This window comes from Jaculus jaculus, chromosome 8 (assembly GCF_020740685.1).
Source record: "Jaculus jaculus isolate mJacJac1 chromosome 8, mJacJac1.mat.Y.cur, whole genome shotgun sequence".
Taxonomy (NCBI): domain Eukaryota; kingdom Metazoa; phylum Chordata; class Mammalia; order Rodentia; family Dipodidae; genus Jaculus; species Jaculus jaculus.
Window position 1 is genome coordinate 10,455,909 of NC_059109.1, and position 26,673 is coordinate 10,482,581.

The 26,673-nt window shown below is 49.6% G+C and overlaps 2 protein-coding genes across 5 annotated transcripts in view; one reads left to right on the top strand and one right to left on the bottom strand.

Moving 5' to 3' along the window:
* Ccnd3 (cyclin D3) overlaps positions 1–3,760 on the bottom strand; it is a 97,815-nt gene extending 94,055 nt beyond the window's left edge. The window contains exon 1 of the mRNA XM_045155672.1: positions 3,543–3,760. The gene's annotated coding sequence lies outside the window, so the exon portion shown is untranslated. The remainder of the gene's footprint in view (positions 1–3,542) is intronic.
* Positions 3,761–5,729: 1,969 nt separating this feature from the next.
* Positions 5,730–26,673, top strand: part of Taf8 (TATA-box binding protein associated factor 8) — a 28,818-nt gene continuing 7,874 nt past the window's right edge. The window contains exons 1-9 of one of the 4 annotated variants that reach the window (XM_045157571.1): positions 5,730–5,781; positions 7,629–7,785; positions 9,712–9,810; positions 10,532–10,594; positions 14,199–14,323; positions 15,814–15,961; positions 16,608–16,750; positions 23,723–23,862; positions 24,122–26,394. In XM_045157571.1, coding sequence (XP_045013506.1) covers positions 5,743–5,781; positions 7,629–7,785; positions 9,712–9,810; positions 10,532–10,594; positions 14,199–14,323; positions 15,814–15,961; positions 16,608–16,750; positions 23,723–23,862; positions 24,122–24,134 — 927 coding nt within the window. In that variant the 5' untranslated portion in view covers positions 5,730–5,742 and the 3' untranslated portion in view covers positions 24,135–26,394. Of the gene's footprint in view, positions 5,782–5,810; positions 5,996–7,628; positions 7,786–9,711; positions 9,811–10,531; positions 10,595–14,198; positions 14,324–15,813; positions 15,962–16,607; positions 16,751–23,722; positions 23,935–24,121; positions 26,395–26,673 lie in introns of those variants that run through there. The other 3 variants (XR_006638591.1, XM_045157573.1, XM_045157572.1) reach the window with 3 other exon arrangements.

Below are 26,673 nucleotides of genomic sequence, written 5' to 3' on the forward strand. Positions count from 1 at the left end.
GCCGATGCAGACGAATCCCAAAGCTCACCGCAAACAAGAGAGGCCCCCGCCTCAGAAGAAGGTGGGAGGCAAGGACTAACAGTTAAGCCCTAACCTCCACATGGGCTCCATGGCTAGTGTACACCCGCATTTACACACAAACGCTTAAAACAAACAAAACCAGGGCTGGAGAAATGGCTTAGCGGTTAAGCGCTTGCCTGTGAAGCCTAAGGACGCTGGTTCGAGGCTCGACTCCCCAGGACCCACCTTAGCCAGATGCACAAGGGGGTGCACGCGTCTGGAGTTCGTATACAGGGACTGGAGGCCCTGGCGTGCCCATTCTCTCTCCTTCTCTCTGTCTGCCTCTTTCTGTCCCTCTCAAATAAATAAACAAAAATAACCAAAAAAAACCCAAAAAACCAAAAAACAAACAAACAAAAAAAAAAAAAACAGGACTGGAGAGATGGCTTAGAGGTTAAAGTGCTTGCCTTTCGAAGCCTAAAAACAAAACAAAATGCAGGCTGACCCAATGGGTAAGAGCAGGTGTCCTGAGCCTGGGTACCCCAGCACCTGTGAGGTTGAGGCAGCATTGGAAGTTGGACAATTGCCAGGACTAAGTAGCCAGACCCTGTTCTCAAAACAAACAAACAAAGGTTTTAAGGGGTGGGGTTGGGGGCTGGAGATGGATCAGCAGTTAAAGACATTTGCTTGCAAAGCCTGAAGACCCAAGTTTGATTCCCCAGTACCCACTTTTTAAAGCCAGATGCATAAAGTGATATGCGCATCTGGAGTTCCATCTGTACTGGCAGGAGGCTATGGCACCCCCGTCCCCTCCCTCTCTCATAAATGAAGTGGTTTTTTTTTTGTTTTTTATAATTTTTTTAATTTATTTATTTGAGAGCGACAGACACAGAGAGAAAGACAGATAGGGGGAGAGAGAGAGAGTGGGCGCGCCAGGGCTTCCAGCCTCTGCAAACGAACTCCAGATGCGTGCGCCCCCTTGTGCATCTGGCTAATGTGGGACCTGGGGAACCGAGCCTCGAACCGGGGTCCTTAGGCTTCACAGGGAAGCGCTTAACCGCTAAGCCATCTCTCCAGCCCAAATGAAGTGTTTTTTAAACATTCGAGTTTCAGGGGGAAGAAGCTCCGATCTGTTATCCTATGATGTCTCCACCATGGGTGTTGTGGTCAGCTTTAACCTTGCCGGGGTGAACATCCAAAGCAGGCACAGTTGATAGGAGGAAGGGGTTTATTTCAAGTTCACAGACCCGGGGGAAGCGCCCTCAGTGATGGGAGAAGGCTGCTTCCATCCATCCAGGCAGAGACAACCAACCACACAGCCCGCAAACACTAACCGCAGCAAACGGAGCCTGGCTTGGCGGCGCACACCTTTAATCCCAGTACTTGGGAGGCAGCTAGGAGGATCACTGTGAATGTGAAGCCAACCCGAGACTACCAAGTGAGTTTCAGGTCAACCTTGGCTAGCGTGAGACCCTACATTGAACCTCCCTGCTCTACCCACAAAAAAAAAAAAAAAGCAGCAAGCAGACCCCCAGAGCTCAGACCACTTTCTTACCCCTTTGGGACGGAGTTCAGATCTGCTCCCAAACACACCTTTGGGCTGGACCCCAGAATCTGTCCCCAGTGACACCTCCTCCAGACAGCTGGAGACCCAAGTTACAAAGTTAATAAGACACCTGAAACTAGTCATGGTGACGCACGCCTTTAATCCCAGCACATGGGAAGCAGAGGTAGGAGGACTGCTGTGAGTTCGAAGCCAGCCTGAGACTACACAGTGAATTCCAGGTCAGCCTGGGTTAGTGCAAGACCCTACCTTGAAAAACAAAACAAAACAAAACAAAAATAAAATAAAAAAGACCTGAGTCTTTGGGAGCATACATTCAAACTACCACAATCGCCATGGCCACAGGACATAGCATTAAATGAATTCACGAGCTGCTGAGCTAGAGAACGGAGAATGAAAGAGCAGGGAAGTCGACGAGCCATTCCTCCTCCCAAGACTGGGACCAGAGGACCCTGAGGTGGTAAGGGAGGGCAGGGTCTTGCTCGAGAAAACAGTCCCAACTGGGAATAGTGACACACGCTTTTAATCCCAGGATTTGAGAGGCAGAGGTAGGAGGATCTCTGTGAGTTCGAAGCTACCCCGAGACTACACAGTGAATTCCAAGTCAGCCTGGGATAGAGTGAGACCCTACCACGAAAAAAGAGCCCAGGGTGGGGAGTGGGTGTCCAGTATGATGTGGATCCTACCCTGCCCGCTGCGCCTCGTTGGGAGTTCCTGGGATTTTTTTTTTTTCGAGGTAGGGTCTCACTCTAGCCCAGGCTGACCTAGAATTCACTATGGAGTCTCAGGGTGGCCTCGAACTCATGGCAATCCTCCTACCTCTGCCTTCCGAGTTCTGGGATTAAAGGCGTGCGCCACCATGCCTGGCTGTTCCTGGGATTTTTGGGAACCAGCTCAGCACTTTGTCTTTTCCCACCTTGTTCACATCTCTCTCTCTCTTTTTCCCATTTGGTTTTTTAAGATAAGAGTCTCAATCTAGCCCAGGCTGGCCTGGAATTCACTGTGTAGTCCCAGGGTGGCCTCAAACTCACAGCAACTCTATCTCTTTATGCGACGACAGTGGGAATTGTTTCTTGGTTACCCTGGTGCAGAACACTGTTGAGGTTCAATCTGGTTTTGGGGAGTAAGTGTCCCCAAAGACTTCCCTCCAAAGTCTCTGCCTGGTCAATTACCATCATCTAGAACCCAACTTAAACCGTTCTTAAACTGTGGCGTTGCAGGTCTTTAATCCCAGCACTCCCGGAGGCAAGGGTGGGAGGATCTCTGTGAGCTGGAGACCAGTTTGGAACTACAGAGTGAGTTCCAGGTCAGCCTGGTCTAGAGGGAGACCCTACCTCAAACAAACCAACAAACATAAAAATTATGTTCTCTTCCCGTTGAAGCTTCTCAGCCTCTCTAGCTACAGCCCTTGCAACCTTTTCTCTGTTGCATTGCCACCCACTGCAGCCTTGGCATCCCACCCAATGCCAGGCACACAGTGGTGGGGAGCCAGGGCAAAGGAACACTGCTTCCACAAGCAAAGGCAGTCCTCTTGAGTCACTCTTGCCCACACCTGAAGTGAGATGATCCAAGAGGCTGAGACAGTTACCTGGGTACCTATGGGACACCACACAGGGGCAGATGCTGCTGAGAGTCCTTCAGTCAAGTCCCCCACACACACTATGTTTATTGTTATTTATTTATTGCTTCTGTCCTTGGCCCTGGCTGACCACAGAGCTGAGCTGAACTGCCCTTCTATCCGCATAACAGATATGATGCATGGTGGGAGGGTGCTGTGTGGATGTGCCCACATTTTGGGGGTACAGGAAGGGAGAGTAATCTTTTTTTTTGGGGGGGAGCCAAAACAGAGGTGAAAGTAGCAAGGCTACACCGCGGATCCCCAAGTCTGGATTCCCAGCCTGGGTAACACCCAGAGAAAGCAGGCGATGAAGACATCTTATCTCTTCTGGCTTCACCAGACCCCTTCCCCCAAGCCTACCTTTTGGCAGATGAGCCTCGGGGTGGGGGAGCTCCCGTGACGGTCTCAGCGGCTGTCTCTTGACTATCAGAGCTTCTCTTTGGGGGCGGGGGGTTGTGGGGATGGTCTCAGGCCCCCAGCCCCGGGAGGCGGAGAGCATGTCGAACCCAGGCGTCCAAACACAACCAGCGTTCCACCCCCGCAGGCGGCGTGTTTACAAAGTCCACCGCGCCCCAGCACCGCCCATCCAGAGCCCAAAGCTGGGCAGGAAGTGGGGAGGGGGGGGAGGGAGACCAGAGGGGCTGGATGCTCAGCTAAGCCGAGGTCTGGTGTCCCCAACACCCTCTGGCATCGCCTGGCTGCTCATCCGGAGCTGTCCACGCCCCCCACCCCCCACACTCCGGGTCCTCAGCCCAAGGTGAGGGGGTGCAGACCCGCGGGGGCTCAGGGGTGCAGATCCGAGACTGATGCTTGGGTGTCCGTGACCCGTGCACGCTGTCCAGGAAGCAGACAGCAGCAGACGTGATTTCCTCAGCTCTCATTACACACTGGGCTATGTAAGAGTTACCTAATTTCTCACCCACCCACCCCTCATCACGAGGGGAAACTGAGGCATGGGGTGGTTAGGTCATATGCCCAAAGCCTGGCACCTACAGAGTTAGGATTCAAATCCTGCCACTGCGTCTGGCCAGGTTATGTCCCAAACCCTGCCCATTCAGAAGCCGCGATGTCTCTATTGAAGAATTCCAGTCCAGAGAGGGTGATGGACAGCCGCCCATAGCAACTCGGATGCCACGGACTGGCCTGGGAGCCAAGAGGGAAGTGGGCAACTGACCGGGAGCAGTGGGGGAAGTGGAGGCAGGGGGTGTGGGGGGCAATGTCCTGGGGACTGTGGGTGTCATCCTCATAAAATGAGGATGCTCAGCCGGGCGTGGTGGTGCACACCTTTAGTCTCAGCACTTGGGAGGCAGAGGTAGGAGGATCGCCGTCAGTTCAAGGCCAGCCTGAGGCTACACACAGTGACATCCACGACAGCCTGGGCTAGAGCAGAAAACCCTACCTCAAAAACAAAGCAAAACAAAAATTACCTACTCAGGAGAATCATCCAAGGAGTTTAACAATATCAAAGCCCAGGCTAGAGATGCAGCTCAGTGGATAAGGGAGCTTGTCTAGCGGGCGCTGAGCCCTGGGTTAGGTCCTCGGCAAGGTGTAAACCTGGGCGTGCTGGCACATGCCTGGGATCCCAGCACTCAGGAAGTGGAGACAGGAGAATCAGAAGTTTAAGGTAATAATGCTTGGCTACTTAAGGAGTTCTAGGACAGCACAGGGTGCCAGAGACCCTGTCTCGGAAACAAAACAATAACAAAACCCTTCCAAGAGATAAATTTAGACCCCCCCTGCGAAATGTGTCAGACATCTGGGATTCTTCTGAAAGGGTACCCCTTATGAAAAGTTATTTTATTTTGTATTTTTGAGGTAGGGTCTTGCTCTAGCCAGGGTCTCCTGCCACTGCAAACGAACTCAGACACATGTGGCCCTTTGTGCATCTAGCTTTACGTGGGTACTGAGGACTCGAATCCAAAGCCATGAGGCTTTGCAATAAAGTTCCTTTATCTGCTGAGCCATCTCTCCAGCCCCAATTTTCTTCTGTTTGTTCGAGGTAGGGTCTCACTCTATCCCAGGCTGACCTGGAATTCACTCTGTATTCTCAGGCTGGCCTCAAACTCACCTCAATCCTCCTACCTCTGCCTCCCGAGTGCTGGGACTAAAGGCGTGAATTATCACTCACAGGCTTTTCTTTTTTATTTGCTTGTTTATTTTTTTTGTAGTAGGAAATATCTCGTCCCCCACTGCCTGTCTTGAAGTCACGATGGAGCTCCAGCCTGGGCTCGAACCCCCGATCCTCCTTGCCTCCGCTCCTGAGTGCTGGGACGACAAGCAGGTGGCGTCTGGCCAAAATAAAGTTTCTTTCAACGCTGAGAAACCGACCGCTCATTTTCCGGTTTCATTCCCCAAAATCGACCTAAAATCTGCAAAGACTCTTAAGAGGTTCACGAAACGTTTCATAAACCCGGGGCTGCGGGGGAGCTGGTGGTGGTGGTGGTGGTGGGGCTTCAGAAACCCGCTGGTGCGCGCGCAGCCCCGCCCTTCGCCAGCTCCCCGCCCCGGGAACTACAAGTCCCATCGTGCCCCGCGCCCACGCACGCTACGCCAGAGCAAGATGGCCGACACGGCGGCCTCGGCCAGCGGCTCCGGAACGGTAAGGGTACGGGAGGGCACGGCGCTAGGTCCGAGAGAGTTTGGGGATTCTGTAACTTCCTCACGGCCTGGGTAACAAGCTCAGATCCGACGATTCCAGGCCCACTTTGAGCTCTTGAGTGAAGGACGCCGTCCTGCCCCCAAGCTCCTCGGTACTTGGTGGCGGCCTGCAGAGTTGGTGCACCCGTGACCTGATTGGCTCGCCCTCTGTCGGGGTGAGAACCCGGAGCCCCTTCCAATTGGTCTGAACTGGTCGTCCTCATTCTTTTACTGGCCAGACGGTGTTGGGGGAGGCATTCCCATTTCAAAATACTTTTTTTTTTTTTCTTTCCCTGCTTTCCCTTGTCGATCTTTTGCCCTCCACTCCCCTGCCCCCCGTCTGGCTGTTTTAATTTTCCCTGCTGATGAATTGACGTGGAACAAGACGCACCTTTACCCATGCTGGGAAGCAGCTGTATTCGACCCAGTTTGATTCCCCAGGACCCAAGTGAGCCAGATGCACAATGTGGCACATGCGTCTGGAGTTCGTTTGCAGCAGCTGGAGGCCCTGGCGTGCCCATTCTCTCTCTCATTCTGTCTGCCTCTTTCTCTCAGTCAAATACATAAATAAATAAAAATGAAATATTTAAATAAATAAATAAGTGTTTAGATTTGAGCAGACAGCTCAGTTAATAGTGTTTGCGCCGGGTGTGGTGGCCCATGCCTTTAATTCCAGCACTCGGGAGGCAGAAGTAGGAGGATTGCTGTGAGTTCAAGGCCATCCTGAGACTACAAGAGTGATTTCCAGGTCAGCCTGAGCTAGAGTGAGACCCTACCTCAAAAAAAAAAAAAAAAAAAAGCAAAAATAAATAAATAAATAAAAATAAAATAAATAAATAAAGTGTTTGCTCCTCAAGCATGAGGAACTGACTTCCATCCCCAGAAGATGTAAAAATGCCAGGTGTGCTTGCTCACTGGCCAGCCAGTCTAGCCTAATTGGCAAACTCTGGGCCTATGAGAAACGATCTAAAAAAAAACCCAGCCATATATATACACACACATCCATTGCTGGGTAACAAAAACGTGAAGTTGTCCTCTAGCCAGTACATGCACTTAGAATTTAGCAAAAGAACTTTGGCTAGCCAGGCTAAAGTTGTTTTGCACCTGTGGAAGTAGGAAGGTTCCAAGTTCTAGGCCAGACTGAGCTCATAGCAATATCCTGTTCCCCCAAAACAGGGGGCCGCTGGAGAAATGGCTTAGTGGTTAAGGCATTTGCCTGCAAAACCTAAGGACCAAGGTTCTGTCCCCTAGTATCCACATCAGCCAAATACACAAGATGGTGCATGTGTCTGGAGTTCCTTTGCAGTGGCTGCAGGTCCTGACACGCCCATTCTCTCTCCCTCTATCTGCCTCTTTATCTATTGTTCAAATAAATAAAAAAAATATTTTTCAAAAAGCCAGGCATGGTGATGCACATCCTTTTTTTTTTTTTTTTTTCCTCAAGGTAGGGTCTCACTGTAGCTCAGGCTGATCTGGAATTCACTCTGTATTCTCAGGGTGGCCTTGAACTCATGGTGATCCTCCTACCTCTGCCTCCCAAGTGCTAGGATTAAAGACGTGCACCACCACGCCTGGCTTATGACTCACATCTTTAATCTCAGCACTCAGGAATCTGAGGTAGGAGGATCGCTGTGAGTTCAAAGCCAGCTTGGGCTACAGAGGGAGTTCAAGATCAGCCTAGGCTAGAATGAGACACTACTTCTAAAAACAAAACAAAATAGGTCTTGCTTTGCCATCAGTGATGTGTGAGCCCCGTGATTATTTCCTGTCCTGTGGTTAAAAGTCTCACTCTGAGCTGCTGTTTGACAGAGATCGGGAAGTAAACACTCCACCAACCCTGCTGATAACTACCATCTGGCCCGGAGGAGGACCCTGCAAGTGGTTGTGAGCTCCTTGCTGACGGAGGCAGGGTTCGAGAGTGCCGAGAAAGCCTCTGTGGAAACCCTGACCGAGATGCTGCAGAGCTGTGAGTACCAGCAAACTCGAGGCTGGCTGTAAGCAGGTGCCCATGACTGCTGAACCAGTTCTCCTGCCCCAAAGCCCTTTGTAAGTTCACCCAGCAGACACCATCACTTCTGTGCCCTATGTAGTTGTGATGGTAGGCTTTTTTCTTAAACTTTTTATTTATTTTAGTGGTTTTTTTTTTGGTTTTTTTTTTTTCTTTTCGAGGTAGGGTCCAGGCTGACCTGAAATTAACTATGCAGTCTCAGGGTGGCCTCGAACTCTTGGTGAGCCTCCCGAGTGCTGGGATTAAAGGTGTGGACCACTACACCTGGCTAGTTTTTCAATTTATTTATTTTAAAACACACACACACACACACACGGGGGGGGGGGGGGAATGGGCGCGCCAGGAATCTAACCACTGCAAATGAACTCCAGATGCATGTGCCACTTTGTGCATCTGGCTGTATGTGGGTAATGGGGAATCAAACATGGGTCTTTGGCTTTGCAGGCAAGTGCCTTAACTGCTAACCCATCTCTCTAGCCCCCTATTTTTGTTTTTTAATATTTATTTATTTGGGCAGAGAAAAAGAGCAAGCATGGGCACTCCAGTGCCTCCTGCCACTGTAAACAAACTTCAGATGCATGCACCACTTTGTGCATGTGGCTTTATGTGGGAACTGGGGAATTGAACTTGGGCAGTTAGTGTTTGTCAGCAAGCATCTTTAACTTCTGAGCCATCTCCCCAGTTTCCCCACCCCCTGTTGATTTTTTTTTTTTTTTGTAACTTTTTTTTCTGTTGTTCTTTGAATTTCCCAGGTAGGGTCTCATTCTAGCCCAGGCTGCCCTGGAAGTCACTTTGTAGTCTGAGTGGCCTCCACCTCACACTCAGTGATCCTCTTACTTCTGCCTCCTGAGTGCTGGGATTAAAGGCATGTGCCACCATGCCCAGTTAATTTTTTTTTTTTTTTCCTGAAGTTTGGGTCTCTCTCTAGCCCAGGCTGACCTGGAATTCACTCTGTAGTCTCAGGGTATTCTCGAACTCATGGCAGTCTTCCTACCTCTGCTTCCCAAGTGCTGGGGTTAAAGGTGTGCACCACCACACCTGGCCCAGTTAATATTTTTATTTATTATTTGCCAGAGAGATAGAGAGAATGGGTGTGCCAGGGCTTCTTGTCTTTGCAAACAAACTCTTGATGTGTGTACCACTTTGTGCATCTGGCTTTATGTGGATTCTAGGGAATTGAAGCCGGGATGTCAGGCTTTGCAGGCAAGGGCCTTTAACCACTGAGCAAACTTTTTAGTCCCATCATTTAGGTATATACATGGAATGGAGTGAATTAGTTTATCTTAGAGAGAGAGAGAAAAGCAGATAGAATAGGTGTGCCAGGGCCTCACCCACTTGAAACGAACTCCAGATGCGTGTGTGTCACCTTGTGCATCTGGTTTAGGTGGGACCTAGGGTATCAAGCCTAGATCCTTTGGTTTGCTAGGCAAATGCTCTAACCACTATGCAATCTCTCCAGCCCTGACTTTTTTTTTTTTTCTTCCCAAGGTAGGGTCTCATTCTAGCTCAGGCTGACCTGGAATTCACTATGTAGTTTCAGGGTGGCCTTGAACTCACGGTGATCCTCCTACCTCTGCCTCCTGAGTGCCGGGATTAAAGGCGTGCGCCACCACACATGGCTTAACATTTTTTTTTTAATTAATAAATTTATTTATTTAGAGAAGAGGTCAGATAGAGAACGGGTGCACCAGTGTCTTTAGCTGCTGCAAATGTACTCTGGTTGCATGCGCCACCTTGTGTATCTGGCTTTCATGGGCCTTGGGGAATTGAACTTGGGTCCTTCAGCTTTGAAGGCAAGCACCTTAACTGCTAAGCCATCCCTCCAGCTCTGGGTTTAACTTTTGAGGGACTGTGAATAACACCTGATGCCTCTCGTCCCTTCAGACATATCAGAAATTGGCAGGAGTGCCAAGTCTTACTGTGAGCACACAGCCAGGACGCAGCCCACGCTGTCGGACATCGTGGTCACGCTAGTTGAGATGGGTAAGTACACGCGCAGTGTCCACCTCTCCCAGACAACTGAATTGTCATCCCGAGCCAGCGAGGGTGGAGTCGCGGAGAGCCGACCATGTCTGCTGAGTTCTTGGACACCATGTGCGTTCTGGGATTTGCTTTTCCTTCAAGGTGTTATGAGGGGCAGTCTCAGGGTGGCCTCAGACTCACGGCGATCCTCCCACCTCTGCCTCCCAAGTGCTGGAATTAAAGGTGTGTGCCACCACGCCCAGCTTGATTGGGACTGTAAATCCCTTTTCACACAATTCCCCTGGTCATGTTTAGTATCCAGTGGCCTGAGTAGTGATTATCATTATTTCTTTAAATATTTTTATCTATTTATAAGCAGAAAAATATGGAGAAGAGAGAAAGACAGAGAGAATGAGCATGCCAGGGCCTCTTGCCACTGCAAACAAACTACAGATGCATGTGCCCACCACTTTGTGCAGGGTTTTATGTGGGTACCGGGGAATTGAAAATAATTATATATATATATATATATATTTAAATGTTTATTTTAAGAGAGGAAGAGACAGAGAATGGGTGTGCCAGAGCTTCCAGCCTCTGCCTCCAAAGTGCAGGGATCAAAGGCATGTGCCACCACACCTGTCTAGTACTGGGGAATTGAACCCAGGCCAGCAGGCTTTGCAAACAAGTGCTTTTAACTCCTGAACCCTTTCCACAGCCTAGTGATTGTTTTCTTGTCTCTCAGGTTTCAATGTGGACACTCTCCCTGCTTATGCAAAACGGTCTCAGAGGATGGTCATCACGGCACGTAAGTGACTTTGAATTTCAATTTTGCGACTCAGTAAGAAGTGGCAGCCAGAGGGAATCAGTAGGGGACTAGGGCAGGGAGCAGATTAGCGCCTGCTTCCTTGTTGCAGACTCCCTCCAGTCCTGGGGTTAGCTATCTACAGTTAGTCCTTCTGGACTCTAGGCTTAGGGTGTGAAGCTCAGTCCTGAAAGTTCACTCATCTCCTCGCTGGTTCTTGGGCCTTAACCCTGAAGAGGGAGCGACGCTGCTGGAAGACTGAAAGTGCTCGCTTCTCAGATCAGCGCCGGCGAGCGATGACGGCCTGGAGGCCCAGTGTGGCCCGGTGACTGCTTTTCTAAATAAAGTGGGATGTTTTGTTTTGTTTTGTTTTGGGGGGTTTTAAGGTAAGGCATCACTGTAGCCTAGGCTGACCTGAACTCACTATATAGTCCTAGGGTGGCCTCGAACTCATGGTGATCCTCCTACCTCTGCCTCCTGAGTGCTGGGATTAAAGGTGCATGCCACCACACCCAACATAAATAGTTTTATTGGAATGTATCTGTATTTACTTATTGTCTGTGATTGCTTTCATGTTGTCATGGCAGAGTTCAATTGTGAGAGAGATGGTATAGCCTGAAAAATCTGAAATACTACTGGTTATATCATTTACTTCTTCACTGCAGTGAACAAAGACTTGACCTGAAGCAATTTAAGGGAGAAAAAGAGTTAATTCAGTTTATGGGTTTTTTTTTTCTTCTTCTTCTTTTTTTTTTTTTTTTTTTTTTGGTGTTTCAAGGCAGGGTCTTACTCTAGTCCAGGCTGACCTGGAATTCAGTATGAAGTCTCAGGGTGGCCTCGAACTCACAGTGATCCTACCTCTGCCTCCCAGAGTACTGGGATGAAAGTTGTATGCCACCACATCTGGCTTTCAATTTGCATTTGAGGGGATTAAGTCTATTATGGCAAGGAAGGCATTTCTTACTAGAAGCAGGGAGGACAAACAGGAAGTGTGGCCAGGCTGTAAAACATCAAGGCTTGCCCCCAGTGACCCTCTGCCTCCACCAAGGCTTCACCTCTTCAAGCTCCCATAATCCCTTCAAGTAGTGCCACCAGCTAGGGACCAGGTATTAAAACACACTAGTCTGTGGGGACATTTTCAGTCACATTCAAACCACAGCGTTGGCTGTGTCCTATAATACCAACACTTGGGAGGCAGAGGTTGAAGAATCTAGAGACCAAGATGGCATACTGAGTTCCAGGCTGCGCTGGGCTGCATAGGGAGACCCTGTCTCAAAAACCAAGCAAAATAGCCAGTGGTGGCGCACGCCTTTAATCCCAGCACTCTGGGAGACAGAGGTGGGGCATTACCGTGAGTTCAAGACCACCCTGAGATGACAGAGTGAATTCCATGTCAGCCTGAGTTACAGGCTGAGACCCAACTTCAAAAAACCAAAAGCCACAAGCTGGGCGTGGTGGCGCATGCCTTTAATCCCAGCACTCAGGAGGCAGAGGTAGGAGGATCGCTGTGAGTTCAAGGCCACCCAGAGACTCCATAGTGAATTCCAGGCTAGCCTGGGCTAGAGTGAGACCCTACCTCAAAAAACAGCCAGGCGTGGTGGTGCACGCCTTTAATCCCCGCACTTGGGAGGCAGAGGTAGGAGGATTGCTGTGAGTTCAAGGCCACCCTGAGACTACATAGAGAATTCCAGGTCAGCCTGAGTTAAAGTGAGACCCTACCTCGAAAAAAAAAAAAAAGAAAAGAAAAAGAAAAACCAAAAAACAACTAAAACCCAAAACTAAACAACAAAACAAATAGCCGGGCATGGTGGTTCATGCCTTTAATCCCAGTACTTGGGAGGCAGAGGCAGTAGGAACTCCATGAGTTTGAGGCCACCCTCATAGTTAATTCCAAGTCAGGTTGTACCAAAGACGCAACTTCAAAAAACCAAAAACCAAAACAAAACAAAACAAAAAAAAACCCTAGTGAACAAAAAAATCTAAAATGTTTATTCTGTGGTCTTTTATAGGAAATGTTTGATTCTGCTTTAAATAAAACTGGATGCTTTAAGCTAAGCAAGGAGAACTAGTTTAATCTTGTAGGTCTTGGGATAAATTTGCTAGATTTTTATTCCCTTGGTTTTTCAAAATAGTATCTCTCTGAGCTCAGGCCAACCTGGAATTTACTATGTAGTCTCAGGGTGGCCTTGAACTCACAGACATCCTCCTACCTCTGCCTCCCGAGTGCTAGCATTAAAAGTGTGTACCCCAACACCCAGCTGCAAATGTGTTTGTATGAGTATGCTAGGGTTTCTTGCTATTGCAAACAATGGCTTATCTGGCTTTACCTGGGTGGCTGGGGAGTGAACCTGGCAGGCAGGCTTTGCAAGCCTGAGCCATCTTCAAAGACTATGACTCTTTTTCCTTTTTCCCACCTCCCCCCCACCCCCAGGTCGGGCTCTCTCTAGCCCAGGCTGACCTGAAATTCACTCGCTGGTCTCAGGGTGGCCTTGAACTTGAACTCTTGGTGATCCTCCTCTGCCTATTGAGTGTGGGATTAAAGGCATGCGCCACTATGCCTGGTTGCTTTTTGTTTTTATTTTTTAAGATGTTGAACAGCAGGCATAGTGGCCAGATGGTAAGGGTCAGTCTTGTAAAGATGTCAAACATTATAATATATATACTTATTATTTATTTGCATGCAGAAATTGAAGAGAGACAGAAAGAGAGAGAATGGGCGCACCAGGGCCTCCAGCCACTTCAAATGAACTCCAGATGCATGGGCCACTTTGTGCAGTTGGCTTTACGTGGGTACTGGGAAATTGAACTTGGGGCGTTAGGATTTGAAGGCAAGCGTCTTTAACCGCTGAGCCATCTGTCCAGCCCCAAACACACACACACACACACACACACACACACACACACACACACACATTTTTTAAAGGATTTCCTTCTCAGAGTAGCATTGGAGAGTGCCACTTTCAGGCCTCTCTTGGAATAGTTAGGCTCACAGTACTTGTTTACCTGGGGCTCCCGGCACAGTTCTGTGTGTGTCATTGGACACTGCCACATGAAGTTGCTGCATGAGCCCCCTGCATGCTAAGCACATGCTAAACCCCCGAGTTATATGCCAGTGCTCCTGTGGTCACTGGAAAGAGACTTAGCTGACCACTTAATATCCTTAGTTTTTCAACATACTCTTCTATTTTGAATATTTTATCTTTATTTATTAGGGAGGGAGTGTGCCAGGGCTTCTAGCAACAGCAAAGGAACTCCAGACACATGCACTGCCATGTGAATCAGGTTTGCGTGGGTTCTGGGGAGTCAGACCTGGGTCCTTAGGCTTCACAGGCAAGTGCCTTAATATCTAAGCCGCTTCTCCAGCCCCAGCATGCTCTCGTAGATGGCGGCCTTGGTCATGGCTGTCCTCCTGTCCTCTTAAAAGGCTTGTGGGCGAGTGCACAGATTCAGCTGTCAGGCAAGGTCACCTAGCAGGGCTGGGCATCATGAGGGTAACCCTCGGAGGCCACTGAGGAAACACAAAGCGCCTTAGCGTGGTCCAGTGAGAAAAGACCCTAACCTGAGAAAGCAGGGGTTGGAAAAGTAACTGCTTGTGATGTCTTTGCAGCTCCTGTGACCAATCAGCCAGTGACCCCCAAGGCCCTCACTGCAGGTCAGAACCGGCCCCACCCGCCGCACATCCCCAGCCATTTTCCCGAGTTTCCCGATCCTCACACCTACATCAAAACTCCGGTGAGTGTCGAAGCCACGCTGGCAGCTGTGACTGGTGAAACCAAGTCCACAGATGCTGATCTTCACAGAGGAGTCCAGGAGGCCCTTGCTGAAAGCACAGTACATACGTCACAATGTCTTTTCCCCACTGGAAAGGAATTTTGTCACTGTGCATGGTGGCCCACCTGTAATCCTAGTTTTTGGGAGACTGAGACTGGATTACTATGAGTTTGAATCCAGCTTTGGCTACAGAATGAGCCAAGAAAGAAAAGCTGACATGGTGGCACACACCTTTAATCTCAGCACTCAGGAGGCTGAGGTAGGAGGATTGCCGTAAGTTCAAGGCAAGCCCAGTGCGTGCTTGCAAAGCCTGCCAGTCTGTGTTCAATTCCCCAGTACCCACATAAAACTGGTGCACAACATGGTGCATGCATCTGGAGTTTGCAGCAAAAAGAGACCCTTCTGGGATCAAATATGTGCGCCACCATGCCCAGCCAATCATACATATTTTTTTGTTTGTTTATTTATCGAGGTCGGGTCTTGCTTTATCCCAGGCTGACCTGGAATTCACCATGTAGTCTCAGGCTGGTCTTGAACTCACTGTAATCCTCTCCCTCTGCTTCCCAAATTCTGGAATTAAAGGTGTGCATCACCACATTTGGTTAATATTTTTTAATTAATTTATTTGCAAGAATAGAGAGGAGCCAGGTGTGGTGGCGCACGCCTTTAATCCCAGCACTGGGAGGCAGAGGTAGGATCACTGCGAGTTCGAGGCCACCCTGAGACTCCATAGTGAATTCCAGGTTCTGGGCTAGAGTGAGACCCTACCTCGAAAAACCAAACACACACACACACGCCCACACACACAACAGAAAAGAACAGGGAGGGAGAGAATAGGTGCTTCAAGGCCTCCTGCTGTTCCAAACGCTACTTTGTGTATCTGGCTTTATGTGGCCCCTCAGGCTTTGCAAGCAAGCACCTTAGTCACTAAGCCCCCAAAATATTTTATTTATTTGAGGGAAAGAGAGAATGGATGCTTCAGGGCCTTTAGCTGCTGCAAACAACTCCAGATGCATGCGCCACCACATGCATCTGGCTTACATGGGTCCTGGGGAATCAAACCTGGGTCCTTTGGCTTTGCAGGCAAGCTCCTTAACCACTAAGCCATCTCTCTGCCCCCCAAAATATGTTTTAAATGTTTTTTTCCTTTACAAGAGAGAGAAAATGGGTGTGCCTGGGCCTCCAGCCACAGCAAATGAACTCCAGACACACGCAGCAACTGGGGAATTGAACCTGGGTCCTTTGGCTTGCAGGCAAGCACCTTAACCACTAAGCCATTTCTCCAACCCCGGAAATATGTGTGTACTCACATTATTTTCTTTGGATAGCTCAGTTCTAAACAACAGTGGGTCTTGTTCTGGGCTAAGGACCTAGTAGTAGCAAGGTAAGCCCCGAGGAAGGCAAAGGGTGTGTCACCCCTCACTCCGACGTCTTTGCTCTTCTCATTCTAGACCTACCGCGAGCCCGTGTCTGACTACCAGGTCCTGCGGGAGAAGGCCGCCTCCCAGAGGCGCGACGTGGAGCGGGCGCTCACCCGGTTCATGGCGAAGACAGGCGAGACCCAGTCTCTTTTCAAGGACGATGTCAGCACATTCCCATGTGAGAGTCACCCCTCTGGGGACCCTAGTATGTCACTTGTGATCATGATCACATCATCATGGTAGGGGGGAGAGATGCAGTTTAGTCTTCAGATTTCTGGCTCCTAAATGACTCCAAAACAAATGGTGTTTGTGGACTGGCTGCTCAAGGCAGTGAGTTTAGGTCACCTTAAGGGTGGCTCTAGGCATCAACCTTCTACAGGTGAAGTGACAGCCCAGATAAAAGGAGGGACACTGGCCTCTGAGGCCACTTGGTTGTCACACTGGCCCTTCACAGGTGGCCTCTCATCTTGCTTTGCGTCTCTGCAGCGTTTTTCTGCGCTGACCAAGTTACTCATCCCCATGGGAACCCTCAGGTTCTACAGCCATTTATTCAGCAAGTCCCTGCTGACTGACTGCTGGGTGCCCAGCTCGGGAGTCACTGCAGTTAATGGTCCCCAAGGGCCAGACACGGGGTTCATCACATCACACCCCTCGTTCGGCCCTCTGAGGAGCCGGTGAGGTAGGAACTGTTGGCCTCACCATTGCAGAACACAGAGACTCCTAGGAAAATGAAGTGACTAGCTCAAGGCCCTGGCTTACTAGCTAGGTAGTGCTCAAAGCTTGCTCCTTCTCACCGTGGAGTCATGCCCGCCTTCATTCCCCAGTGATCGCTGCCAGGCCCTTCACCATCCCCTATCTGACGGCGCTTCTCCCCTCTGAGCTGGAGATGCAGCAAATGGAAGAGACTGACTCCTCGGAGCAGGATGAGCAGACGGACACCGAGAACCTCGCTCTCCACGTCAGCACGGTGGGTTCCCCTGGGGCTGGGAGATGCCTAGCCTGGTCTCTGACCCTATGTTAGAGACTTGCATGGCGGCCCATGAAGACGTAGGCGTGAGTGGATCTCTGGCTGGAGACACATCTGTGCTCTGGGGATGCGCTTATCTGCTTGGCCAACGTTGGATGAGCACTGCCAGGGCTGGGCACAGTCTCAGGTGCTGGGGACCAGCAAGAAGCAGGACAGACAAGACCCCCCTCATGGAGCCAAGGAGAGGGTACGTGGCTAGGGATGGGGCAGCATGTAATTAGAAGATGACATTTGGTAAGACCTCAAGGGACCAAAGCCTGTACCCATCTCAAGGTAGAAGTTTCTGGGCAGTGCTTGTTTGGAGGAGTTTTGCTGGGAAGAGAGGACTGACATGGAGTGTCTCCAAAGGGAGGATGAAAGAACTGAGAGGATTTTGTGGATATTTTCCCATTTTTGTTTTGTTTTGAGGTAGCGTCTTGCTGTAGCCCAGGCCAACCTGGACTTCACTCTGTAGTCTCAGGGTGGCCTCGAATTCACAACAATCCTCCTACCTCTGCCTCCTGAGTGCTAGGATTAAAGGTGTGCACTACTATACCTGGCTCTATTTTTTTAAATTGTTAAATTTTTAATTTTTTAAAATTTTTATTTATTTATTTGAGAGCTAGAGAGAGAGAGAGAATGGGCATGCCATGGCTTCCAGCCATTGCAAATGAACTACAGACATGTACGCCCCCTTGTGCATCTGGCTAATATAGGTCCTGGGGAATCAAGCCTCAACCCAGGGTCCTTAGGTTTCACAGGCAAGCACTTAACTGCTAAGCCATCTCTCCAGCCTGCTGGCTCTGTTTTAATTTAATTTAATTTTTTTTTTACATATTTGTAAGAGAGGGAGATGGAGAGAATGGACACACCAGCACCTCTAGACACTGCAAAGGGACTCCAATATGTACCACCTTATGCATCTGGCTTATGTCGGTTCTGGGGAATTGAATCTGGGTCTTTGAGCTTTGCAGGCAACTGCCCTAACCACTGAGCAATTTCTCCAGCCCAAATATTTCTCTTTTTTTCTCAATTTTTATTAATTTTTTATTAATTTTTATTCCCCCCCTTTCCCCTTTGAAATTCCATTCTCCATCATATCCCCTCCCCATCTCAATCATTCTACTTACATATATACTATTAAGTACCCTTCTCCCTTCCTTTCTCTTCCCTTTATATCTCCTTTTTAAACTTACTGGCCTCTGCTACTGAGTTTTTTCCTTCTCACGCAGAAGCCCAATCATCTGTAGCTAGGATCCACATATGAGGGAGAACATGTGGTGCTTGGCTTTCTGGGCCTGGGTTACCTCACTTAGTGTAATCCTTTCCAGATCCATCCATTTTTCTGCAAATTTCATAACTTCATTTTTCTTTACCGCTGAGTAGAATTCCATTGTATAAATGTGCCATATCTTCACTGTCCACTCATCAGTTGAGGGACATCTAGGCTGGTTCCATTCCCCAGCTATTATAAATTGAGCAGCAATAAACATGGTTGAGCATGTACTTCTAAGGAAATGAGATGAGTCCTTCGAATATATGCCTAGGAGTGCTATAGCTGGGTCATATGGTAGATGCATGTACCACGTTGTGCATCTGCTTATGTGGGTATTAGGGAATTGAACCTGGGTCCTTAAGCTTCACAAGCAAGCACCCTAACTGTTAAGCCATCTCTCCAGCTTCCCCCCATTCATTTTCACCACCCCCTGGTAGTTGGCACTTATTTCAGGCCATATATTCTGTTCTGGTCCTGGGAGCTCCCAGCAGGTAGAAGAGTAAGACCCACTCTTCGGGTATCTTAAGCAGAAGCCTAAGCTGCTAGAAGCAGAAAAGGCATGGAGCACTTACAGTCAGGTTCTGTGCTCAGCCTCAGCCTCACACCCTAGTGACTCTACTTGGACTAAGAGCTCAGCCTGTGCTCGAAGCTGTGATGACCAGAAGGCAGTTGCAGTCTGCAGGAGAGTCCCCATGCCAGGCTCTTGCTTGAATGCATTTTTTTTTTTTTTTCCGAGGTAAGATCTCACTCTAGCTCAACCTGACCTGGAATTCACTCTGTATTCTCAGGCAGTCTTCCTACCTCTGCCTCCTGAGTGCTGGGATTAAAGGCGTGTACCACCACACTCAACTTTCACTTTTTTTTTTTTTTTTTTTTGAGGTAGGGTCTCCCTCTAGCCCAGGCTGACGTGGAATTCACTATGTAGTCTCAGGGTGGACTTGAACTCATGGTGATCCTCCTACCTTGCCTCCTGAGTGCTGGGATTAAAGGCATGCACCACCCACACCTGGCTCTTTTGTTTTAAATTTTTTTGTTGTTGTTGTTTATTTATTTGAGAGTGACAGACAGAGAGAGAGAGAGAAAGTCAGATAGATAGATAGAGAATGGGCGCGCCAGGGCCTCCAGCCACTGCAAACGAACTCCAGACGCGTGCGCCCCCTTGTGCATCTGGCTAACGTGGGTCCTGGGGAATTGAGCCTCGAACCGGGGTCCTTAGGCTTCATAGGCAAGTGCTAAACCGCTAAGCCATCTCTCCAGCCCTTGTTTTAAATTTTTTAAAATATATTTTTGTTTATATATTTGAGAGCAATAGACAGAGAGAGAAAGAGGCAGATAGACAGAGAATGGGTACACCAGGGCCTCCAGCCACTGCAAATGAACTCCAGATGCATGCACCTCCTTGTACTATCTTACGTGGGTCCTGCGGAATCAAGCCTCAAACCGGGGTCCTTAGGCTTCACAGGCAAGCGTTTATCCACTAGACTGTCTCTCCAGCCCTTTTTTTTTTTTTTTAAGATTGATTTATTTCTCTCTTTATTTGAGACAGTGGGAGATTGAGAAAGTGAGAATGGGCACGTGCCAGGGCTTCCAGCCACTGCAAATGAACTCCAGACACAGGTACCATGTGCATGTGGTTTATGTGGAATTTGGACAATTGAACCTGGATCCTTAGGCTTTGTAGGCATGTTCCTTAACTGCTAAGCCACCTCTCTAGCTCTTTTGAATATTAAAAAAAAATATATTTAAAAGAGAAAGAGAGAGAGGGAGAGAATAGGTGCACCAGGGCTTCTATCACTGCAAACAAACTCCAGCTGCATGAGCCATCTTGTGTATCTGGCTTGTGTGGGTACTAGGGAATCGAACCTGGGTCTTTAGGCTTTGCAGGCAAGTGCCTTATCCACTATGCCATCTCTCCAGCCCTCACACATACTTTGAAAAATTGAGTTAATCTGAGAATATTGAGAAGGACTTGTTGTGTCCTGCATGTCTGTCCCAGACTCAGCTCATTTGGGCTCAGGTGTGCTTGGTGAAGGAAGAATGTTTTAGGGAGCAGTTACCACCCCACCAAGAGCAGTGTGGTCATGGCTTACAGAAGTGTCACCTCGTGATCCAACTATGACATGAAGCAGAATCCCTGTGGTAAGGGAACCCAGGCTGCGTGAGGAGCCCGACACAGAGGCTGAGCCAGGTGTGCAGACAGCAGAGCGGAAGACCTGACTGACTCCTGCAGTCGCTGGCTGGCCCTTGGGCTGTGCCGTTTGCCAGCTGTGTGGCTGGCTGATGGCGTTACGGAGCCTCTGAGCCTGTATCTCGCAAGCACAGTACACGTAGCACAAGGCAGCTCCCCACTCGACCTCCCGTCCCACTTCAGGCTCTTCGATAAAGTGCAAAATAAAAAGACTTCAAGAAACCAGGTCTAGCGACAGCTCAGTCATCTAGACTTGTTAATACTCCACTGGACTAGGAAATAGACGTCTGAGACCCAGAACGTACGCAACGACGCGGGAGCACGTTGCTTTCTCCCACCCCGCGCCCCGTCGTCCACCTGACTCTCAGTGCAAAGGTCTGAGCAGCCTCCTGGGTCTCTTAGAGGCATTAGTTTTGTTTCTGTTGTTTTAAACAAAGTAGCAAGTTACAGTTAGTTTGATCTTTTCCCTTAGTTCTGAACATAGCTCTGTGATCATTCTTTATATAAAGAGCACTTAGCCAGGCGTGGTGGCATATGCCCATTGTACCAGCACTCTGGAGACAGAGGTAGGAGCATTGCCATGAGCTTGAGGCCACCCTGTGACTACATAGTGAATTCCAGGTTGAACTCCGCCCCCCCCCCCCAAAAAAAAAAGCACTTCAGGGCTGAAGAGATGGCTTACCGGTTAAGGCACTTGCTTGCATGCAAAAGCCAAAGGACCCAGGTTCGATTCTACATTACCCACATAATGCTAGATGCACAAGGTGCTGCATGTATCTGGAGTTAGTTTGCAGTGGCTAGAGACCCTGGCACCCATTCTGTCTTTCTTTTTCTCTCTCTCAAATAAATTATTATTTTTTTTCTTTAAAGAGCACATGGGCCTGGAGAGATGGTTTAGCAGTGAAAGGAGCTTGACTGTGAAGCCTAAGGACCCAGGTTTGACTTTCCAGGAACCACATAAACTAGGCACCCAAGGTGATGCAAGCGTGCAAGGTTGCACATATGCACACAGTGGCACAGGCATCTGGAGTTCGGTTGCAGTGGCTGGAGGCCCTCCTGTGCCAATTCTCTCTCTCTCTCTTTCAAAAAAAAAAAAGAGCATTTTATTCCTCACAGAATATGGAAGTAGCTCTTCGGAGAGAGTAAAATCAATTGGGCAAGCCAAGCATGGGGGCACAAGCCTTTAATCCCAGCACTGGAGAAGCAGAGGCAGGAGGACCACTGTGGGCCAGGCTGGACTACATCGTGGATTCTAGGCCAACCTGGGCTAGAGCGAGACCCCACCTAGAAAATCAAAAACAGTAATCAAAGCCAGGCATGGTGGTGCACGCCTTTAATCCCAGCACTCAGGAGGCTGAGGTAGGAGAATCGTGAGTTCAAGGCCACCCTGAGACTCCATAGTGAATTCTAGGTCAGCCTGGGCTAGAGTGAGACCCTACCTCAAAAAAAAAAAAAAAAAAAAAAAAATCAATGGGGCGGTGTGGGCATGCAGTAGAACCCAGAAGCCACCCGGTAAGGCAGGTACACTGGGGTCTGCAGCCTAGGCCCGCCGCCCCTTGATGGGAGCCTGCTGTTTATTTTAAGCTGTCTGGTCACAGCTCTTATCTTGTATCTGTAGTGGTGGTGGCCACTCCTGGTTGGGGGTCAGTGAAGCATTTTCTTATCTTCAGTTGTAGAACAGGAATCTCAGGGCTCTTCCCCGTGGGTCCTTGGTGCGTCACCAGGGGGCGCTGTGAGTCTTGATGCGCCATCTCGCCTGCATTTGTGGCCCCTGCTCACTTTAAAGAATATGGCACTACCTATAAAAGACCATCACAATAGGAGGAAAAGATCATGACATCAAAATAAAAGAGAGGCTGATTGAGATGGAGTTTCAAAGGGGAAAGTGGGGGAGGAAGGTTATTACCATGGGATATTTTTTTATAATCATACAAGTTAATAAAAAAAAGTTTGGAAAAAAAAAAGAATATGGAGCTGGGCGTGGTGGCGCATGCCTTTAATCCCAGCACTGGGGAGGCAGAGGTAGGAGGATCGCCATGAGTTCAAGGACACCCTGAGACTACAGAGTGCTTTCCAGGTCAGCCTGGGCTAGAGTGAGACCCTTCCTTGAAAAATCAAAATAATAATAATAATAATAAAAATAATAATAATGGAGCCAGGTATGGTGGCTTATGTCTTTAATCCCAGCACTATGGAGGCTGAAGTAGGAGGATCGCCATGAATTCAGGGCCATCCTGAGACTACATAGTGATTTCCAGGTCAGCCTGGGCTAGACCCTGCCTCAAAAAACCAAAAAATAAAAACTAAATTAAAAGACAAAAGAATGTGAAATATGGGGGGGGGGAAGCCAGGCATGGTGGTACACACCTTTAATACCAGCACTTGGGAGGCTGAGGTAGGAGCGCTGTAAATTTGAGGCCAGCCTGAGACTACATAGTGAATTCCTGGTCAGCCTGGGCAAGTGCGAGACCTGACCTTGAAAAAAACAAAACAAAACAACAACAACAAAAAGAATATGGAAAAAAGAAGAGAATACAAATAAGCATAGGAGATAGTCACCTGCCTTTAATCCCAGCACTCAGGAGGCCGAGGTCGATGAATCACTGTGAGTTTGAGGCCAACCTGGGCCTACAGCGTGAGTTCCAGATCAGTCTGGGCTGGACTAAGACCCTACCTGGAAAAAAAAATTGAATGGCATAACTGAATATATGTAAACTAACCTTTTCTTTAAGAACTATCCCACTTTTCTCAACAGTTAAACCGTAGAGAACCAGTTCACAGATGACCTGTGAGCATTGCTGACAAGCAGGCTCTTTGCCCTGCCAGGCCCTCAGGACTCCAGGAGGTTCTGGCCTGTGCTAGAATATGATTGTTGGCACCTTGGTGAAAGTACAGGAAATGAAGGGTTAGGACTTAGGTTAGTTGGGATAGAGGAAATAGTACCCTGTGATATGCCTTCAGGGTATCCACAATCTTTATCTCCCTGTCTGTCTGGGCTTCCTTCCTGAAGCATTTAAATTTTAGTCCTGGCTCTTGGGATGCCCTTACCTCCTGAAAAGTCAGAGGACCTTTGTGTCTCCTCCCCACTGCCAAAGCTGGCGGTTTCTTCTGCTCACAGCCAGCCACTGCCTAGGCTTAGTCATGTCTGGGGCAGAGATAGAGTCACTGGAAAGACAGTGGCTTGCCGGGTGTGATGGCGCACACCTTTAATCCCAGCTCTTGGGAGGCTGAGGTAGGAGGATTACTGTAAGTTCAAGGCCACCCTGACACTCCATAGTGAATTCCAGGTCAGCCTGGGCTGGAGCGAGACTCTACTTGGAAAAACCAAAAAAAATAAAAAAGACAGACAAGCAGCTTCCTGGCTCCTAGGGTCTCAGTGAAGGAGATGCTGGAGTTTGTTCTTGTATGGACAGTCTTTTTCCTTATGCCCCTGGTGTTTTGCTTTATCTCACTCGACTTCTGCTCAAAGGACGACTCTGGAGCCGAGAAGGAGAACGCTTCTGTTCTACAGCAGAACCCCGCCTTGCCGGGCAGCCGGAACGGGGAGGAGAGCGTCATCGACAACCCCTATCTGAGGCCCGTGAAGAAGCCCAAGATCCGCAGGAAGAAGTGAGTGAGCAGCCGGGCTTCGTGGAGCCTGCTCCTTGGCACCAAGAGCCTTGCCAGTGGCCGTGAACTTGGGTAACACTGCTGGAGCGAGAGGAAGGATTGTCCCCTGTCCCTCTTCACCCTGGCTCCCATGGGCACCTGGTGCCCCTTGGTGGCCTGTAGCCTGGGACAACCCGCCCAGCTCTCGAGCTGGCCTGTCCTACAAGGAGACCGGCGGGGCTCCGTGGCAGGCTGGCTCTATAGCTCTTCTTCTTTCTAGGTCCCTGTCGTAAGCTGAGGCAGGAGCCCGGCCCGTCAGGACGCGACACTCCTGCGCAGGGGCGTGAAGGGCACGAGGGGAGCGGAAAGGGCGACCTGTGGCCACGCGGAAGCTGCAGTGTGAGCAGCGTGAAGAGCAGCAAGCCTGCTGGGGGCCGGGGTCGAGGACGACGGGGTCCTGGGAACCAGCAGGAGTCATCGACTGGGGTGCGGGCCCACTGGTGACTTCACTGTTGTTCCTGGCTTGAGTCCCTTGAAGAGGTCTCTGTTGCTCTGCTTCCTGCCAGGAAGACTGCCCAGTGTTGATTTCTGGCTATCGGATCCCCTTTGTTGACTCACAAATAACTACAGAACCGACTTATTGACCCAGAACCTCATTCTTGCTCTGTCCTCACCTGGGCCCCCAGGTCCGTGGTGAGACAGGAAGTGTAATCCACAGCTTTGCTCTGGGGCTGGCGGAGGCCGAAGCCTGGATCCATGTGTTCTTATAAAGGGCAGTGACTGACTGAGGGCTGTGCTGATCCACTGGCCAGCACTTGCCAAAAGCTGCCCATGCGAAGGCCATCCTGAAAGAGTCGTCACTCACAATCCGTCTGTGGACTGTGTTTGGGAACTACCAGTGCTCCCTCTCCTCCTCTCCCTCCTCCTCCTGTGAGCAGGTCTTCCTGGAAGACTTGACAGCTCTAGATTTCAAACCTGAAGGAGGAGGACTTGGTGTGGTGGGGCTGGGGGATGGGATTTGGAGAAGCCTGGCCTTGTGTTCTGGAAACGGAGCAGTCCAGTGGGTCTTACTGGAAGACTGGGGTGGCCCAGAGGCCATGTTCCCACCTACTGGCAGAAGTCGGCGGGGCGTGGTGGTGCACGTCTTTAGTCCCAGCACTTGGGAGGCAGAGGTGGGAGGATTGCTGTGAGTTTGAGGCCACCCTGAGACTGCATAGTGAATTCCAGGTCAGCCTGACCAGAGTGAGACCCTACCTCGAAAAAAAAAACAACAAAGTAGGTTGAGAGGAGCCAAGCCATGCTGTTCTCCAAGAGACCCGTCTCTCTTCACTGTGCCCTGGGAGAAGAGAGCGCCCTGCAGACCGTGAAGATGCTTGACAAGCAGCCGGTCCCCTTTGGCCGTCTCAGGAGGAAGAGTTTGAAACCAAATCCAGGGGCCGGAAAGATGGCTTAGCCGTTAAGCACTTGCCTGTGAAGCCTAAGGACCCTGGTTCGAGGCTCGATTCCCCAGGACCCACATAAGCCAGATGCACAAGATGGTGCATCTAGAGTTCATTTGCAGCGCTGGAGGCCTTGATGTGTTCATTATCTCTCTGCCTCTTTCTCTCTCTGTCCTCTCAAATAAATAAATAACAATAAACAAACCAAATCCAGGGAAGGAAAATAGCAGACACACCCTGAAGTTGACCTTGGATGAACTATTGTCTCTGGAAACAGCCAATTCCCTGCATTTTACTTCTACCTCCACTTGACTTCCACGGTGTGGATCTCTCTGCTGTCTGTCTGTCTGTCTGTCTGTCTCTCTCATGTCTCTGTTGCTCTCCCCCCACCCCCATGGGATCTCATTCTATACCAGGCTGTCCTCACCCTCCCAGTGAGCCTCCTGAGTGTTGGGATTACAGATGAGAACCACTGCGCCAGGCTTCTGGGAAACATCTCTTAATCGTTCCCTTGGCTACTGGGATGCTCCATACTCTTCTGGCCTCGCTGTTCTCTTGGGCACTCAGTCCCTTCACCTGGAAGAAAAATAACTGCTTGTCTGGATTCCCCGGCTCTGGACCACGTGTGAGTGCTTTCACAGTCACCTGCAACTGCCAGTTAAAAGCAGTAGGCTGACTGGCTTGTGTAACCCCCTCCCCCTCAGGTTTGTGACTAAGATGCATGGCCCCGTGGGCTGAAGTCCAGTCACAGGGTGGACATGAGGGAGCGCAGCTTCAGGCAGCGGGCGCCCGCGTCCTCGCGCAGCCGCATCCCTGCCCAGAGCAGCCCTGGGGCGAGTTCTAGGGGGTGAGGTGGGGTGGGAAGGGGCTGGCGCCGCTCTGCTCCCACAGTCTGCTGGAACTCGGCGATGAGAGACACTGGGAAATGGACTGACAGCTTGAAACATTGACCCAACTGCTGTAGCAGAAACTGCCTACTTCTCTGTATATTTATAAATTTTTATTTTTTTATAAGTGTGGGGAGCTTCTCGGAGGGAAAAAATAGACAGCTAAAGTGTGACTGAGGAAAGGCCCATAATACAGTTCATAATAAAAACTTTGTAAATAAGCGAAACTATAAACTTGAAATTTGTGTTCAAAAATAGGTACATGAAGCCCAGGTGTGGTGGCGCACGCCTTTAGTCCCAGCACTCAGGAGCAGAGGTAGGATCACTATGAGTTCAAGGCCACCCCGAGACTACAGAGTGAATTCCTGGTCAGCCTGGGCTAAAGTAACAGAAAAATAAAAGAAAAAGCCGGGCGTGGTGGTGCACACCTTTAATCCCAGCCCTTGGGAGGCAGAGGTAGAGGAGGATGGTTGTGAGTTCGAGGCCACCTTGAGACTATGTAGTGA